Source organism: Nothobranchius furzeri, chromosome 6 (assembly GCF_043380555.1).
Source record: "Nothobranchius furzeri strain GRZ-AD chromosome 6, NfurGRZ-RIMD1, whole genome shotgun sequence".
Classification (NCBI taxonomy): Eukaryota; Metazoa; Chordata; class Actinopteri; order Cyprinodontiformes; family Nothobranchiidae; genus Nothobranchius; species Nothobranchius furzeri.
The window spans coordinates 58,167,702-58,185,592 of record NC_091746.1 but is presented as its reverse complement, the minus strand read 5'-3'; the positions used below and the strand labels follow the sequence as shown (position 1 = coordinate 58,185,592).

The following is a 17,891-nucleotide window of genomic DNA, read 5'->3' as shown; positions in this document are numbered from 1 at the left end:
ATTCTGTATTAACATTTGAAATTCTGAAATACAACAGAGCGTCCTTTTGGGCTGACGAATCAGCAAACATGACACGTCAACGCCTGCCTCATGTCCGTGGAACGAACACACACACACACACACACACACACACACACACACACACACACACACACACACACACACACACACACACACACACAGCAACCAAAGACAAGCAGAGGGAATGGTATGAATGGAAGTTTGAAATGTAAATGTCAGCATCTAATGTCAGATTAATGCAGAGATTATTTGAAGACCCAGCATTTTAAAATAAAGATCATCTCATGTTGAGAAATGAAATAAAAATTTATTGTGTTATCCATTGCCACTTAAAGGAGTGTTTTGGACAACCCTTGGTTACTATGACAACATAATTTACCTCACTACCTGTGAAACTACTTTGAGTTATAATCAGCCATGGCTGTTGTTCACGTTCCACAGTGATGCAGGCGTTGTGCGGCCTGTCCTGATGAAGAGAGAGCTCACCTATGGTCACGAGCTTTAGGTAGTGACCAAAAGAATGAGATCGCAGATACAAGTGGTCAAAATGAGTTTTCTCCGCAGGGTGGCTGGGCTCTCCCTTAAAGCTTCTTTCTGGAGTATTTCTCTTATCTGATGACACCATCTAGTGGCTGACAAGCATCTCACGCAAAAAGTCTATTCCTCTTGTTTGTTTAAGATGGCGACTTCACGTTTCTGTTTACAAATGTGCTTCTTAGCCGACAAACGGAGCTAAAATACATTGTTTTACGAGTAATATTCTCATGTCATGTTGTGTTTTCATATATTTATATTTTAGAGACTTACTTGTTTGTGAAAAGTTCATCAACTCCGCAACAGCCGAGGTATTCCTTAAATTTGAAGCAAATCAGCGGTAGTCTAACGCTATTGGTTAACTCTGGTCGGCGCTCAGTTCCCTATTGAATGGAGCTCTGCGGGATGGGGGCGTGCTTAGCATAAAAAAAGACGTATTGCTTACATTTTATCACAGTACATGATGAGATAATCACTTTTACGGATTTCTGAAAAATCATACATCATTTCTGAAAGGGGAAAACTCTGGAAAGCTGCTTTACGCCGGGCATTCACTGTACGAATTGTTTTTGCACTCTTTGCGCTGAGCGTTGTGTAGTATACAGGGGGTTACGAGAGGCGATTAACACCACGTGACCAGCTACCAATCATCAATCGTGAGCTTGCACAAAATTCTGGTGAATTTTGATGTTTTTGTCATCCTTCATGTTGGCATCCCACTGTCAAGTGATGCTGCAAGCAGCTGCGACGCAAAAAGTACCAGAACCGCTCACGGCGCATGCACAAACATGCGTCAACACGGCTCACCAGCTGTTTCCCTACTAACACACGTCGGTTGTTAATATTTATACACTATTTCTGCACACAGTGACAAAGATTTGTCAAGAAAGCATGTTTAAGTGAAATTAAACAGATAAACACAGATTCACTTTCTTCCACCTCCAACCATGTAAATCCCTGTGTGTAATCCTACAGAACTCCCGAAGGACAACAGACATCAATAACAACACAAAAAAAGTCAGACGTATTGTGTAAAAACTGCTATTTTTAGCATATTTGTAGGTCTGACGTGTGGCTACCAGACGTACAGCGTGAGCACAAGACTTGTGAGATTTGCTCTGCCAGGAAGTCGTACAGTTTGAGCTGAATGCTATGAGTGGAAAAGTCGCGTAGTGTCTGCCCAGCTTAAGGGATAGGGTGAGAAGCTCTGTCATTCAGGAGGGGATCAGAGTAGATCCGCTGCTCCTCCACATTGAGAGGATCCAGTTGAGGTGGCTGGGGCATCTAGTTAGGATGTATCCTGGACGCCTCCCTGGTGAGGTTTTCCAGGCACGTCCAACCGGGAGGAGACATAAAGGAAGACTCAGGACACGTTGGAGGGACTATGTCTCTCACCTGGCCAGGGAACACCTTGGGATTCCCCTGGAGGAGCTGGCTCAGGTGGCTGGGAAGAGGGAAATCTTGGCCTCTCTGCTTAGGCTGCTGCCCCTGCGACCTGACCCCGGATAAGTGGAAGAAAATTGTTTGTATATATATATATATATATATATATATATATATATATATATATATATATATATATATATATATACACACACACTCACCTAAAGGATTATTAGGAACACCATACTAATACAGTGTTTGACCCCCTTTCGCCTTCAGAACTGCTTTAATTTTATGTGGCATTGATTCAACAAGGTGTTGAGAGCATTCTTTAGAAATGTATGAGGTGGTCATGAAGGGATGGACAATGCTCAGGTAGCCTGTGGTATTTAAACGATGCCCAATTGGCACTGAGAGGCCTAAAGTGTATCAAGAAAACATCCCCCACACCATTACACCACCAGCAGCCTGCACAGTGGTAACAAGGCATGATGGATCCATGTTCTCATTCTGTTTACACCAAATTCTGACTCTACCATTTGAATGTCTCAACAGAAATCTTCAGACCAGGCAACATTTTTCCAGTCTTCAACTGTCCAATTTTGGTGAGCTCGTGCAAATTGTAGCCTCTTCTTCCTATTTGTAGCGGAGATGAGTGGTACCTGGTGAGGTCTTCTGCTGTTGTAGCCCATCCGCCTCAAGGTTGTGCGTGTTGTGGCTTCACAAATGCTTTGCTGCATTCTTCGGTTGTAACAAGTGGTTATTTCAGTCAAAGTTGCTCTTCTATCAGCTTGAATCAGTCGGCCCATTCTCCTCTGACCTCTAGCATCAACAAGGCATTTTCCCCCACAGGACTGCTGCATACTGGATGTTTTTCCCTTTTCACACCATTCTTTGTAAACCCTAGAAGGGGTTGTTAGTGAAAATCCCAGTAACTGAGCAGATTGTGAAATACTCAGACCAGCCTGTCTGGCACCAACAACCACGCCATGCTCAGAATAGCTTAAATCACCTTTCTTTCCCATTATGACATTCAGTTTGGAGTTCAGGAGATTGTCTTGACCAGGACCACACCCCTAAATGACCCCGTTGTAAGTCGCTTTGGATAAAAGTGTCTGCTAAATAAATAAACATAAACATAAATGCATTGAAGCAACTGCCATGTGACTGGTTGATTGCATTAAGGAGAAGTTGAACAGGTGTTCCTAATAATTCTTTATATAAGTATGTGAAGTAATTATGCTTTTACTTTGGTAGATGTTTGCAGTATTCAGTAATTTAACTGAAGTCTACATCGTTTTGATGCTAAAAGAATAAACAGATGCTTAAAGAAAAAGAAGTGCCCTGACAAAAGAGACCGGCACCACTCTCTGATTGGGTGTTGTACATCCAGGATGAGCTGGCCTCTTCCTTCCACGCTGTAAGCTTCTTGGTATTTCACCTCTCATTCAGGCTCGGCGGTCCCACACACGTCAGCTCCTCAGTGCGCTGAGACAGGCGTGGCGACAGAGAGGCTGTTTGAAGTGAGAGCTCAAGTCCCGGCATTTCCAGAGAAGGAAAACTATCTGACGAGCTGGATTACCTCATAATGAGTTCTCCAGGGAGCTGAGGACGAGGTTCAGTTCAGTGCTTTTAAAACGGTTTGAATCTGTGTCTTCACAAACTTTCCTACTCTCTTGTTTTTGGTGAAACAAGCATTTTCCTCTCTGTTGTTACATCATAATCTACATCCACTGCTGCACACAACCTTCTTATGATGGAAAATTATTCTGTGAATGGATGACACACCACTCATATTAGTGAAAATTACTGGACATTTTTTTTCCTTTTTTTAACTACCAGGAACCGAATTTCTGAAAACCTCAAGAAGTTTGAACTATAAAGAATCACAGACCCTTAAAAACCTATTTACTCAAACAGATCAGCCTAAGTTGAGACTTGCCGACATATTGTACCAACCAGAGAAAGATTAGGCTGAAATTAAACTTTAACCATCTTTCCAGTTGTTGCATAGCAACAGCAGCTTGAGGATTAGCTCCACTGGTAGTTCCATTATTTATCGTCACATTTTTTCTGTTAAACTGTTTCTGACTGCTGAACAAACCAAGCTAAAAGTGGAGATTTTACAGTGAAATACCACACCCCCATATCGATAACAGCTGACGTTGCTGATGCGTTCTGCAGTGTGCCGCTGCAAACCAACAACCCGCGACACGTTAGATTAAATATGCTCCGTAATCCCAACACCAGGCTGCTGTAACCAGTTCTGTCCAGGTGGATTTTGTGTTTAGTTGTGTGCATTTTGCACATGTTTATTTGCTAAGAGGTAAAAGACAGGTAAATAATAACAAAACACCTCATGAAGGACAGGACAGATTTAAAGGAAACTCTTGGAAAGTAATCACTGATAGTTTATTTAACTTTTGGAGTGAAATCTATTCAAGATGATCAACACAACAAACTTGATTTTAGCAAATGCAGAAATGTTGAAAATCCAGTCAATTAGAAAATGATTGTGTTGGAATCTGATGTTGCTGTACCTGAGAGTCATTAACAAAACAAACTTGAGTGCTAGCAGAATTCGACAACTCCGTATTTTCAGAAAATGTCGATGATTTAAAACTGATGGTGGGTGATACGCATTTGTTTAAGAAGTGGAGGGCCCCCATTTCTGCTTCTGGCTGCTAACAAGACGGCACCTGTGCATGGCTCTGCTGCAGTAACACGCCAACGCTGCAAAGTTTTCATTATTAAAAAAAAATTGTGCTTGGGAAGCACATTGTGATGTTCCACTTCATCTTAAATGTATTTGCATAATGCCTGTAAGTGAGTCACTTGGTAGGTAATGGTGTAAAACAACAAAGTTTATGAATGGCCAGTTTTGTAGCCATTTGTTACAAATCAGTAAATGCATTTTGTCCTCACAGGCTTCCGTAGAAGCAAACATGGTGTCTAATCTGGCGTCACCCACAGACTTAGACCCGCTCCCATGTATTTTAGACCCAATATTTATGGTTAAATGTTACAAAGCCACTAATACTTTTTTTAACAACTGGGCATCATTTCATTAATTTTCAACATTTTGATGGATATTTCTAGAGATTAACGGTTAAAAACTACATACTGTCTCTTTAAGAAGATAAAAAGAAAGGTAATTTTACACAGCACCTTACGAGATAGAAATTACAAGGTGCTTCACAAGCACAATAAAAATAAATATGACTAAAAAGAACATAAAAAAATATAAATCAAATTGCTGAACAATATGTTGTAACCTGTTGCTACATGCTTTTGTAAAAAAAACGCTGAAACTGCAGCTACCTCAATAAGAAAGACAACTTTTGCTACAGAAATGTTCAAAAATCTGCAAAATCCAATAACGAGATCTTCTGGAAATGTTCAACTAAAAATTTTGTGTTAATTGACAATTGTGTAAATTATGTGTAAGCTTAAAGTTATTGGTGAACGTTTCTACATGTGTTAATAGGGATGGATGGGTCAGGCGTCATCATTTTTATGTATGAGTGTGCATAGGCATGTATGTGAGAATCTATGTATCTGTGTATGTATGGGAATGTATGTGTGCAGATGTGTGTGTGTGTGTATATACATGAGTATAAGTGAATGTACGTTTGGAAGTATGAATGTGTGTTTGTATGCTTGTATGTGTAAGTATGATTCTATGTACAGATACAGATGTGTATATATGGGTATTTATGGGTCATTTACAGATAAGCAAACATCTATTTGCACCAACATGGACTCATGCTGTCTGAGCTGGGATAACTGCACTTTTAATCTGAACAGAAAGGGGTGGGATCTAATAAGATGCTGCTTCATCCTACTTCCTGTTTGAGCTTTGTATAATTTACACGGAATACAGTTTCCTGTTTGTGAAAGCACACATGTTTGAATGAACTTAAACTTATGTAGTTTTTATTCCACATATTGAGGAAAGACTGAAGAAAACAGGTGATCTTGTGCGGGTAAGTGTTACCAACACACCATGATGGGTTATGTGAGACAATCAGAAAATTTGGTGTCAACAAAATTAATAACTAAGATTACAGCTCATTCATTTTCTCCCTTAGCAAACCCATCTGCCATTTATTCTCAAACACCCTAACCTTTGTTTTTCTCCCATTTTTAAAATGCATTGATATTTTTATTTTCTGACCAAAACAACTTGGCACGCATTAGGGATGTGCTTGATACACACACACACACACACACACACACACACACACACACACACACACACACACACACACACACACACACACACACACACACACACACACACACACACACACACACACACACACACTAATATGACTTGAGGCGACTGTTTTTTGTAAATATCAATTATTCTAAGCTTAATTTTTAATTTAGAGACAGAAAGTGATGCAATTAGATATTTTTTGCTGCTTTCCTAGAAAAGGGGCAACACCTGCTTCAAGTTCAAAGATCTCTGACTCAAAGTTCTCAGAGCGGATTTGTTCACCGCCTCTGTCAGAGACGTACGCAGGAAGACGTCTGATTGTAACCGCTGGATCCTGACAGCCACAGTAGAGAAATGAGCATAAAGGTGATGGTTCTCACAAACTGACTGTCAACAGAATGTGTGGAGGCTCACAGAAAAACAGTTTACCGATGAACCGTTTGAATTTGTACAGGTATGTTAGGATTTCTGAGGAAGATGCTGCAACGATGCAAGAAAATGTTTCTGGTGGGTTACAGCACCACAATGCCGAGATGATGCCCTGGGCTTCCCCTCAGACAGTGGCTGTGTTTGTAAAAGAGACAGCAGGTATGCATTCAGTTCCAGGCTGGTGGAGAGGTGTGAGTGTGGGTGGGTAAACCTAACACAATATTCCTCATTTTAGTCAAAAGACGCATTAAAAACAGCATTCCTACCCAGATACTGCTGCCTTATCTCCCTTTGCCTTCTACCTGACGTGACGCAGGTAAACTGTCAACCTGACCACTGTCTCCCGCGTTTCCTCCTTCCCACTCACTTACTTCCCCTTTCAGTACTCCATCTGTCATTAACCACTTCTGTATTGTGGTGTGTCTGCTGCGGCTATCTTATATGGTTTCCATGGTGACAGGGAGCGGACAACCGGTTGATGAGAACTGAAGCTGGGGTCACGTTTTTTCCTGGAACTGAGAGTGTCCTGGCTGTTTGCACTACAAACCAAACCCAGTTGTGGTGTCTGCAGTCTAGACTTTTTGTGGTGAAAAACAGGAAACCAGATTGCAAAGACAAGATAAACAAACTGCTGACTGTTTGTGGATGACTGGAACAAGTAAGGCTGATTGATTGGCTGTAAGGATAAGGATGCAGCATGGGCGGTTTGTTCACTGGGGTGATGTCCTGCTCAAGAAGAAAGATAAACTACTTTTTATCCTATCTAGTCCCTCAGCACACAACTGTGACCATTCGGAGACATTTGTCCCTCAACTACATCATCGCCCAATCAGCATAAGAGCCTGCTCAGACAAGTACCATGAGTACAAAGATAAGTTTCAACTTTCTTACCGTGAAGAACTCTAAATAAACTCTTTTGGTTTTGAATCATCGATTGCACTTTTCTTTAGGAGCGATAACTTATTAACTCACCCAATTCTACGGCATTTGAGATAATCCAGTGGCACCCATCCAGTAGGTGATACTGTTATACGTCTCGTTCTGCTGACTTTATGTGGTTTATGCAGATAAATATCACAACTCCAACCAGAAAAAAAAAAAAACAACCAGCATCGCCACTGGGATACTAACCTCTCGTAAACACGTGTAGATGGGACACACCAGAACCCTGAAGGGCTCACCGGAGCTGCTCCTCATGGTGCCAAACACCTCACACAGGAAGGTGATGTAACCCAACCACTGCTCCACATCTGCCTGCTGCAGGTCCTCGCGGCGGGAAAAATCCCTCTGATCAGGTGAAGAGAGAAAGGAAAAGGTTCTTCATTTGGGGAAAAACACAGAACATGTCCTGTGTGACCAGCTACAAACCCACAATGGTCTCTGAAATTACTCAAAAATGAGTAATGTCTTCTTGCATAACAGCAAGGGGGGGCACCCTAGACAGATCACCAGTCCGTCAAAGGGTACGCACTCACACATTTAACAACAATAGTCAACAATAGGGGTGTGTATTGGCAACAACCTGGTGGTGTGATATGTATCACCATATAGGCGAGATGATATATCGTGATACTAAAGGCCAGACGACATTCGCAATTTTTAAGAAAACTCAAGTGAGACGCTTCCATGTCAGATCCAGTTTTATAGGGAGCCTAAGTCCCTTCCGGACCATGGGTCTCTGGAAGAACGAAAAATGCACGTCAATGGGGCTAAAAATGCTATTTTCTAATTCAGCTTGTTTTGTGCCATGGATTTCACATATGATGTCCGTGAAATTTCAAGACACATTTTGATACCAAGAACGTGCTTATTTTCTAACCGGGGGTGGGGTGGGGGGTGGGGGGGGCACACGGTACGTTAGGTTTTGTGTGAAAATAAGTCCAAGACTACAAATGCGCTTCACGAAAGTGACGTCATCGAACCAGACACGGAGAAAACTGAGGGAAAAGGGCTGTAAGTTCAGCAAACTTCCCACAGGAGGAAAGAACCACCACAAATCTGGCCATTTGGTAAGTAGCAGCTACTTTGGGGGAGAGATGATTATGTGGTGACGTCACATATGCGACGTGCCAATTTCTAGTTTGTAGTCATGTTAATTACGAACTTTTACAAGCTGATAAATCTCAAAGTACGGAACTGGAGTGGTCGAAACACCCATCATTACTTTTCATTTAAGTTCCAGTACAACACGTGCGACCCAGGGCTTAAGGCAAAGCGATTAGAAAACAGAGTTTTTAGCCCCGTTGACTTGCATTCATTTTTTCGTTCTCCCAGGGACCCATGATGAGGAAGTGACCCATGATGAGGAAGTGACCCATGATGAGGAAGTGACTATAGGTTCCCTATTGCAAGATCTCGTTGTTCCGTCAGAATGAAGGTGGTAAAAGCTGCTGCCACATAGCAGTCAGAGTTTGAACTACACCACACAAAAGAAATACAGCAAGTGTTTGTATGTAAATTCTCAATAAAAAAGTCAATACTCTTTCAAATATAAAGTCAGTCAGCAATGAACATAAAATGCATGTTCCTGGTCTGTGGGATGAAATCACATTAGTTTTAGTAGAAGTTATTTCAGTGACAGCTGTGGGTTTCTCTTTCTTTAACAGGAATATCAATATCATGGTCAAAACACGTAACCAGCAGGAGTCCATCTTTCCTAGTTCACTCATTAAACATCTTTGTAATCTCTCGAATGTGAGTTTTGACAGGTGGTGCAAAAATTTAACTCCAGCCTTAAAGCTGGTTGGTTCAAAATGAGGCCCTGGGAATGATTCTATGCCTTCTTCCCACTGCACAGAGGATTTTAACATTTTTATTGATGTATTTATTTTTGAGCAGTACCCCAAAAAATTATCACCATAAACATTTTTTTTTGCTTCATCTTTTTAATGAGAAAAAAAAAACAGCCCCATTGTTAATTTTGCTCTAACCTTGAAAGGTTTGGACGCCTCTGCCGTAAAACGCGAGCCAAAACTTAAAACTAAATTTCTTTTGTTTTCCCGAAGGAGAGTTTGCTTAGTGTCAGAGTGACACCAGCGAACGGTGTTGTTGTGAAGCGTCGGCGTTAATGCTCTCATAAAGGTACTTTTCAGCAGGCTAGACAGAAACTTTATTAACAGCTGGTGCAACTGCTTCTTGTATTTTTCTCTTCAATGTGGTTTATTTTAATACAAAAATAAATATTACTGATTCTTATTTAAGAGACAAAAAGAAGACTCATCCCACTACACAGGTAACAAAAATGATGAGTAAAGCGTGAGAGGAACACTTGCTTAAAACGATCTTAAGCTCTCTTCAGTTATGCTACAAACAGCCGTTAACGAGTAAAACGGTGGCGCTGGGTAGCAAACAAACCCTCATTAGCCTCTTTAAAACGGCACAGCAGTTAAAATAATTGCCCCCATATTGAGATCTGGAGTCTAATGGCGACATACTTAATAAAAGCCTTCATGAGGTGATTGTGACATTTAAAGAATGTTTTATAGTGAAAAAAGCTAAAATGTCAAAAACAAGTAGGGGGTTCATGCTGGCTGGGAAGTAGAGATTAAAGTGAGAAATAAAAGAGGAGAAGCGACCGCACAGCTGTGATCCGGGAGGGAGTAAAAGATGGAAGCTGTTGGGTTTAGGAGAAAAAAAATCTCTAATTTATTAAAACAAAGATTTTTTTTTATTGAAGAAGAAAATATGTGACAGACTTAGGAAGGAAAATAGTTCAATTAAAATCCAAATTTTATTTATTATCTGGTGACATATCTTATTTTCCAGGCTTCTGGTTTGTTCATCCGCTCTTGTCCAGCCCTCAGCACGGACATGAAGACTGGAAAGAAGGAGCAGGACACAGAAACTGTAGCAGGAGAAGCTGCAAGGCACTGGTCCGTGTTGTAATGGGTGAGAGGAGGTGATAAGACGTGGAAACATGGGAATAGAGAGCTCATGAGGGACGAGGAGGGCGAGCGGAAAGGAGGTAGTGAAGTATGTAACGACTCGGAGGATGTTTTCATCGAGGGTGCAATGCTGGAACATGCAGTGAAGTGAAGGGATGGAAGACGGAGGGGGAAGCAGGTCTTCCTGCCCCCGGGGAGTTCAGATTAGCAATTTCATCAAAAGACTTATGTTTCACAGTCGGTCGGCCTCCACCTGGAGGCCCTCAGCCTGAATCAAGCCACTGAAGTTAGGTTGGGGCTTTGCAAACGTAACACAAACCATGAAATAAAACCTCAATAAATGATCAGGTTTGACTAAAAATACTGGGTTATTAATTATTAAGCCATTATACAGTTTAAAACTCTTCAACCTGCTGCAGTTTTTTGTTTCATCCACAGAGAGAAAAACTTTATTTTAACAAGCAACCCGTTTGTCACCTGCAGCATGTTGAGTAGCAGCGATCTGAACTTGGTTCCCTCCACCATGAACATCGCCATCTTGTCACAGAGCTTTGCTGCCGTCGAGGCGAAGCTCCTGTCCGAAACGGCCTTGGAGTAGATGGTGCCGACCACCTGAGTCAGCGCCTCCTCGGACCGCGCCGAGCACTGCGCCTCCTCCATGAACGAGGCCAGCTGCTGCTCCACCCCGCTGCTGTTGCTCCTCATGCTGTTGAGAAGATCCACCAGCCGGTCCATGTTCGGTGGTCCCATCTGTGACTTTTCCACAAGAGTCTCCTCCTGAAGGAGAAGAAAGGTCGAGTTAATAAACGCTGGTTAACTTACTTCACTCTCCTGGACCAGCTGGGTTAGATCCACTATTTCCTCTCAGGATATTTTCTAATTCTCAGCTGCCTTCCTCTTGAGGAAGGAAGCTCAGGGCAGTAACTCATCAGTTCAACACACAGCGGAGAACATCAGAAACTGTTAATCTAATGCTTCTTCTGTCTTCACCTCCTCAGTGAGAACACGTGCTCCCCTCCCGTGTGAACGCTGAACAAACACGCAGACAAATTAATCATGCCGGGCGCTCAGACACAAGTGTGTATGAGCCTCTGTGTGTGAAGTTGCTGCCTGCTTGTGTTTTTAATGTAATAAAGGCAATTATGAAGCCAAATGTTGGCGTGTGTGTGTACAGATCGAGCCACTGCTCTAATACTGACTAACGGGCGCTAAGCAGCTTTTCGGTACCTTGTCTTTTAGCCTCCTCCTCAGCCTCTCCTTTGACGACTGCAGAAGGCTGATTTTTGGCTCCTCCACCTGGCCTTCGCCTGCTTCTCCACTTGGTGGTGGCTTGGGACTTTTCTTATTAATTGTCAGATCTGTGGGGACATCAGTCCTGGGCGTTGGGTCAGTTTTGGGTGATTCATTTGGACACTTACTGCCGGGTTCTTGAGGTGGTCTGATGTGCTCATCGCCCACTCTCACACCCTCAGTCTCCTCGTCTTTGGCTGTTCTTAGAGGTCCTTCTTTATCACCTGTAGGGGGTGTGTGTCCGTGCCCCTGGCCTTTCTGACTGTGGTGCCAGCGCCGGTTCTGGCTGTATCCATGGTGCGGGGGTCCTCCTTGGTTCTGACGTGGTGGTCGACCCGCATTGTGGTTTTTGCTATCTCCCCGTTCTGTTAAGTCGGACTCCTGTTGGTTTGGAGACAGCTGCAGGGTTTGATCCCTCTGCTGCTGTTGCTGTGGTGACTGTTGAACCTGCTGAGGGTGGTTCTTGCCACCTCCTCCTCCTTGAGGTCGCTGCTGTCTCCTGAAATCAAAGCAAGGTTAGTTAGCATCTTCAGCTGTACGCTGTCCTCAACCTGCAACCTTTCTAATGTTGTCCAACTAATATTGCAGCAAGAACCCATTACCTAAAACGAACCTTGGAATCTCTCATCTTCAACACATTTATAACCGACTGAACTAGAAACTAAAAGCTTACTCTGCACACATTTGGCTGTCTGTGTGTCGTCTGTAAGCCCAGCCTGCTGCTGACATATGGTTCAACGGATTAGCCACCTTCACACTGAGGAAGCAACCTATCATCTGCCTGAGCTCATGAACTTACATGAACCCAGCTAGCAGCAGCCATCTCACCTTTATTTAATATAAAACTGACTCAGCACATGAGTCAGCACCTCCCATATTCCTGATTTCAACTAAATAAAATGTAGGCTTTTATTCTCTAAAATAATACAACCACTCGGGTGTGTAGGTGCCTAACAACAACAGGTGCAAGGGTGCAGAAGACTTCCTATAATAAATATTAAATCCTGAAAAGGGTGTCAAAGCTGTAGCTCATTCCTCTGTACAGCATATAAAAGCCAAATGAAGCAAATTTGAAAAGCTAAGCTTTATACCCAAAATATTGATTCCTTCATTCAACACTCCTCCAGGCAGCTGCCTTTTACTAAACTACCTGCTAAAAAACTGAAGAAAATAAAACATTTTAGGTAACTGTAGGGAACATAAAACGTGGGGGTTAAGTTAAGGTTTTGAAAGAAAATGTAAAACATCGTGGGTTAAAAAGGAATAGTTTCATGCTTTCATCTCCGAGCACCAACACAGATGAACCCATCTCACACATAACACATCATGAAGCTTTAACCAATGTAAATTTAATCCCCCACATCAGCAGAGATTAAATAATAACATAGAAAAAGGCTGTTTGTACTATAATGTGTTTGAATAAACAAATAACTGTACTTTAATAGTAATCATATAAAACAGTACACAAAACAGTACAAACTCCTCTGAAGCTCCTAAAGTTAGCAGATTTTTTTTACGTTCAGACAAACATTAAAAGTCATTAATGTGAACTGACATTTGACATGTTTAATCACACATAAAATGTTCATTCTTGAAGACGTAGTTCATTTATTACACTCTACTTTAGCTTGAGCATTTCTGTGACTAGCTGTTAGCTTGTCAATCTGGTCAGAGCAGATCTGTTTTGCTTGAAACTGAGGTGGTTCAAAGGGCTATAAGATAACTCTTAAGATATAAGAGATAACCTGTATGTGTGTGTGTGTGTATCTGTGTGTGTGTGTGTGTGTGTGTGTGTGGGGGGGGGGGTGCAATAGCATTAGATCTTGTTCTAAACAAGTGCTCTTTTAGCCACTAATGAACTTTTTTGTAACTTTAGAATCAGATCTGATTCAGACGTTTTTAACCATCCAATCAGATCAGACATGACATGACTCAAGCTGATATCAGTGATTTATGTTGCACGACAGGTTGCAAAACCTTAATAAATCTAATTTTCAACACACAATCTTCTTAATTGGGGCAGCAGTAGCTCAGGTGGTAGAGCGAGTTGCCTCATGATCAGAGGGTCATGGGTTCGATTCCAGCTCCCGCCATGGGTATCCTGCTGTTGTGTCCTTGGGCAAGACACTTCACCCAACTTGCAGGTGTTAGTGGTGGTCAGAGGGGCCGACGGCGCCAAATGGCAGCCTCGCCTCTGTCAGACCTCCCCAGGGCGTCTGTGGCTACAAGCAGCTTACCATCACTAGCAGTGTGTGAATGTGAGAGTGTGTGAAAGCGTCTTTGGGTGTCTAGAAAAGCGCTATATAAGTTCAATGCATTATTATTATTATTATTATTATTATTAAACATCTTTTGTACGTTCATTCTGTGTTTCTTTTCCCAACTGCATTACTTGCTTCTTTTTCCAACACAGCAAAAGTTGCTTTACATTGTTTTTTGCGGACGTTTCAGCTAACACTGTAGCCGAAACTCGTTTCTATTGATCATGTGTTGAGTTGGTGTCCGGTTTCTCCGATGTATGTTTTCTTGCATAGTTTGCATGGTATATGTGTGTATGAAATGCCATAGATCAAAACAAAATAAAATATTAAGTCATGAATTCTTAATGATCTTAAAACAGAAATAGATTAACATCAGAAAAATAAAGTAAAAACATTATTAAATGCCAAAACAAATGAAAGATGTTTACAAATTTGAGTAAAAAATAAGAAAACTAAAGATTTATGTAAAAGCAGCTATGTAAGTGTCCAGACTGTCAATCCTACATAAGGATAAAGGAAGATCATTCCAAAGTCGGGGTGCAACGAGTCAGCTCCTTGGTATGCCACACCTGTGAGGTGGGATGGATTATCTTGGTAAAGGAAAAGTGCTCACTAACACACATGTAGACAGATTTCAGAACAATATTTGAGAGTCATGGGTGTTTTGTGCATGTAGAAAAAGTTTAAGATGTTTGAGTTCAGCTCATGAAAAATGGGAGCAAAAAGAAAAGTGTTGCGTTTATATTTTTGTTCTGTGAATCTGGTCTTTGGAACTTTTAGAAAGTGACGCCAACAACAGCGGCGAGCTCTGAGGAAACGTCAGCAAAAACAAGGTCAAACAGCACTTTTTCTGTAATGGAAAAAGAACCAAGTAATGCAGTTAGAAAAAAAAACACAATCTTCTCATTTTGAACTTTCTGAAGATTTAATAGGAACAAATAAATAACGGATAACCATTAGAAATGTTGTTGAGAAGAATAAATCAAATGCAATGTGTGCCATTTTTGATCAAACGTGAAATGTAGCCAGGCTGACTTGATTCGTCAGGATCGTGCTTGTTGTCACTAACCTGGCTGAGACTTGCCGTTTCTCCCCCGGGCCAGAAGGCAGAAGTATGGTTAACTGGTCTCGCGTGTTGTGATCAAATGCTCTACAAGCAGGAATGCCAACATGCAGGTGGGTGGAAGGATGGAGAGATTGAGGGCAGATGAAATAGTGGAGAAAGGAGTGGAGGGGCCATTTAGTGGGGAAAAAAATGGGAATTTTTATAAATGACATAAAAGAGAAAATAAAAGATCAAAGAGAGAAAAAAGCAAAGCACAAAAAAAGAAAAAAATAACTACAGGTTCATATCACAAAAAACAGGAAGTCTAAAGAACACTACAATGTCAAAAAAAAGCTGAAGTTAATGGACAGACTTGATCATGGGAGGGGAGGATAAGAATGATTAATCATGAAATTATCTGTGTGCGAGTGGAGGGTTCGTGGAACTATTGGTTGACCCAGACAAAAGAATCGATCGACCTGAGGGGAAGAGAAGCCTGCAGGCCAGACAGTCAATACCCTGGCTAAAGCTTTACACAGGCCACAACACACTGACTTAATGCACTGTGGGGAGACGGGTTTCAGCCGCCTGACTGAGCATCTGCATTATTAAATCTTTGGAGTCAAAAATCAAAACTCGGAGCCGCACTAATTTGTGTGTGCATCCAGGCATGTAGAACTCTAATCGATTCCTCCTAAATATCTTCAAGGAGTTGTTGTCAGAAGTTGTTTGTGGAAAAGCAGGCACTTCAGTCTAGGTGCAGACAGAGTCGGACCTGTTGTCTAGAAAACACAGAGGCCTGTGTGCTCCAGGGCAGCTGTGGGTACAGTGTAGCTCATCACTATCAGTGTGTGACTGCTTGTAGTGTAAAGTGCTCTGGAGTCCGTGCATTATACAGGTGCAGATCATTTACAATCTGAAAAATCGTTTTTAACCTGGGCTCATGCTGCTCGTCAGAGGCAGGGGGCATGCTGGGTTTCTCGTCTTTGTCTCCATGATGGCTAAAGGTGGGCTACTCTGATGAAATGATCATTTAATAGACTTTATACATGTACAAGAATGAAATTTGGAATTACACAACAAAAAAAATCAAGAAAAACTCACATAAACTTGTGTTTCTAAGCAACCACATACACAAGTCCAACCAAACGGTAGTGTGTGTGTGTGTGTGGTTGTCTATATTTATAAAAAAAAGAGGTGGTCCACAGTGTTTTTGGCTAGTTATAAAGTGAAGGAGTGGAAATAAGACCTGAGCACATCCATTCAGTCCCCATGTGATTTATGACAGAAACAGCCAGGCGCCTGTGAAGCCTCATAAAGACAAAGAATGCATGTGCAAATTTCTGTGCATGAAAGCATTTTTACATCTATGCCAAGTATCGTGCACATATCCCTGTTACTGTCCCTTGATCACAAACATGCAGGCACAAATTTATGAATGATGCTTAAATTCTTCAGCTGTGATGACAACACCAAGTAACATAAAAGACAAAATAAGGCCAAACTCCAAGAAGCGCTTCAATATTTGGAAAAGTGTGAAGGAAGAGCTGACACGCTCCTTCTTTGCCCTTCTTCTGTTCTGAAAGCAGTAACCAGCACATTCCAGTAAATCACAACTAATTTCAGCCCTGCTTGACGTGCCTACTAAAGTAGAAACACATGCACAGCCTCCCCTTCCCTTTTCCATTCTGCGGCGGCCAGCCTACACTTTTCCTTCCCTCAGTCTCACAGTCTCCTTCTGGTCCTTTCTTCTGCTTTGTTCAATACACAACTCTCATGTTTCAAACACCAACTGATCAGTAAGATCCTTTTTCTTTTTCATCTAGTGGGGTTTAATCATCTGATGATAAAACACACAATACAATGGCTTGTGTTTTGAGTATGAACAATAAGTTGAAGTTGCATGTTGGATTGACTATTCCAGTTCATGCATTTGATGCACATAAGACTTTCATGCAGTTATGAAAAGCCTGGCCACTCTGATTGCACAGCATTCCTCACATTTACAAGTGCTAGGGTGCGTGGCTGATAAATATGTCGATACACTGCCAACAGTCCACTTCAATAAACACGATACGTGAGCAGCTAAAACCAACGTGACACTTGCTTCTAGAGTACATGGCTGTTTGTCCTCCACCAGAGAGAAGCACCTTTTACCAGTGACCTTACACGACATGATGCAATGCTATTCAACAAGTTTGATTCAACACAAAACTACTGGTGCATTTCCATTAGTACCAACTCAGCTGGGCTGAACTGGTCTCGGTAGGATTTCAAACCATTTCCATTGGTATTGGGTCTGTGGTTACCGCCTCTTCATAGTAATTATTTCAAAGTGGTTCCAGGTGTACCGAGCCGGGCCTAATATGCAACGTCAGAGACTTCGGGATGGAGTAGCTGGTTACTTCAGTGTCCCGCCTGCTGCCTGCAGCCTTTTCAAGGTTCAGAGTCTGACAAAATGCAAGTGACTAAGCAGAATGCTTAACATCACAGCCATGTTTGTGTCACATACAGATCGTACAGATAACCCTGCACTCATGGACCACAAAACTGCAGGATCCGACCTACCTAGTCCACGTTAGCTGATGTGGGTAGCAGATATCAGGTCCTTTGCTGATGGGGAAGACCGGAAGTAAACAGCTGTGGCACTGGATGGACTAGCCTTCAGATTTATTCCTGCATTTACCTTGGTGTAAGTCCTGTTTCCCAGCAACCGTGACAATGATAAACAGCTGTTCAAAAGTTTTAACTTAGCAGCAATAAAGGAGCCGCCATACGAGCTACCTCTGTTCTTAGCAAAATGTTATTTTCTACATCTGGAG

General features: G+C 41.9%; 1 protein-coding gene across 3 annotated transcripts in view; it reads right to left on the bottom strand.

The window, feature by feature from the left end:
- ctif (CBP80/20-dependent translation initiation factor) overlaps window positions 1-17,891 on the bottom strand; it is an 87,205-nt gene that overhangs the window by 10,537 nt on the left and 58,777 nt on the right. For 2 of the 3 annotated variants that reach the window (XM_070552366.1, XM_070552365.1), the window contains 4 exons: window positions 15,094-15,174; window positions 11,701-12,262; window positions 10,951-11,250; window positions 7,721-7,876 (listed from right to left, as the gene is read on the bottom strand). In XM_070552366.1, coding sequence (XP_070408467.1) covers window positions 7,721-7,876; window positions 10,951-11,250; window positions 11,701-12,262; window positions 15,094-15,174 — 1,099 coding nt within the window. The remainder of the gene's footprint in view (window positions 1-7,720; window positions 7,877-10,950; window positions 11,251-11,700; window positions 12,263-15,093; window positions 15,175-17,891) is intronic. The other variant, XM_070552367.1, reaches the window with a different exon arrangement.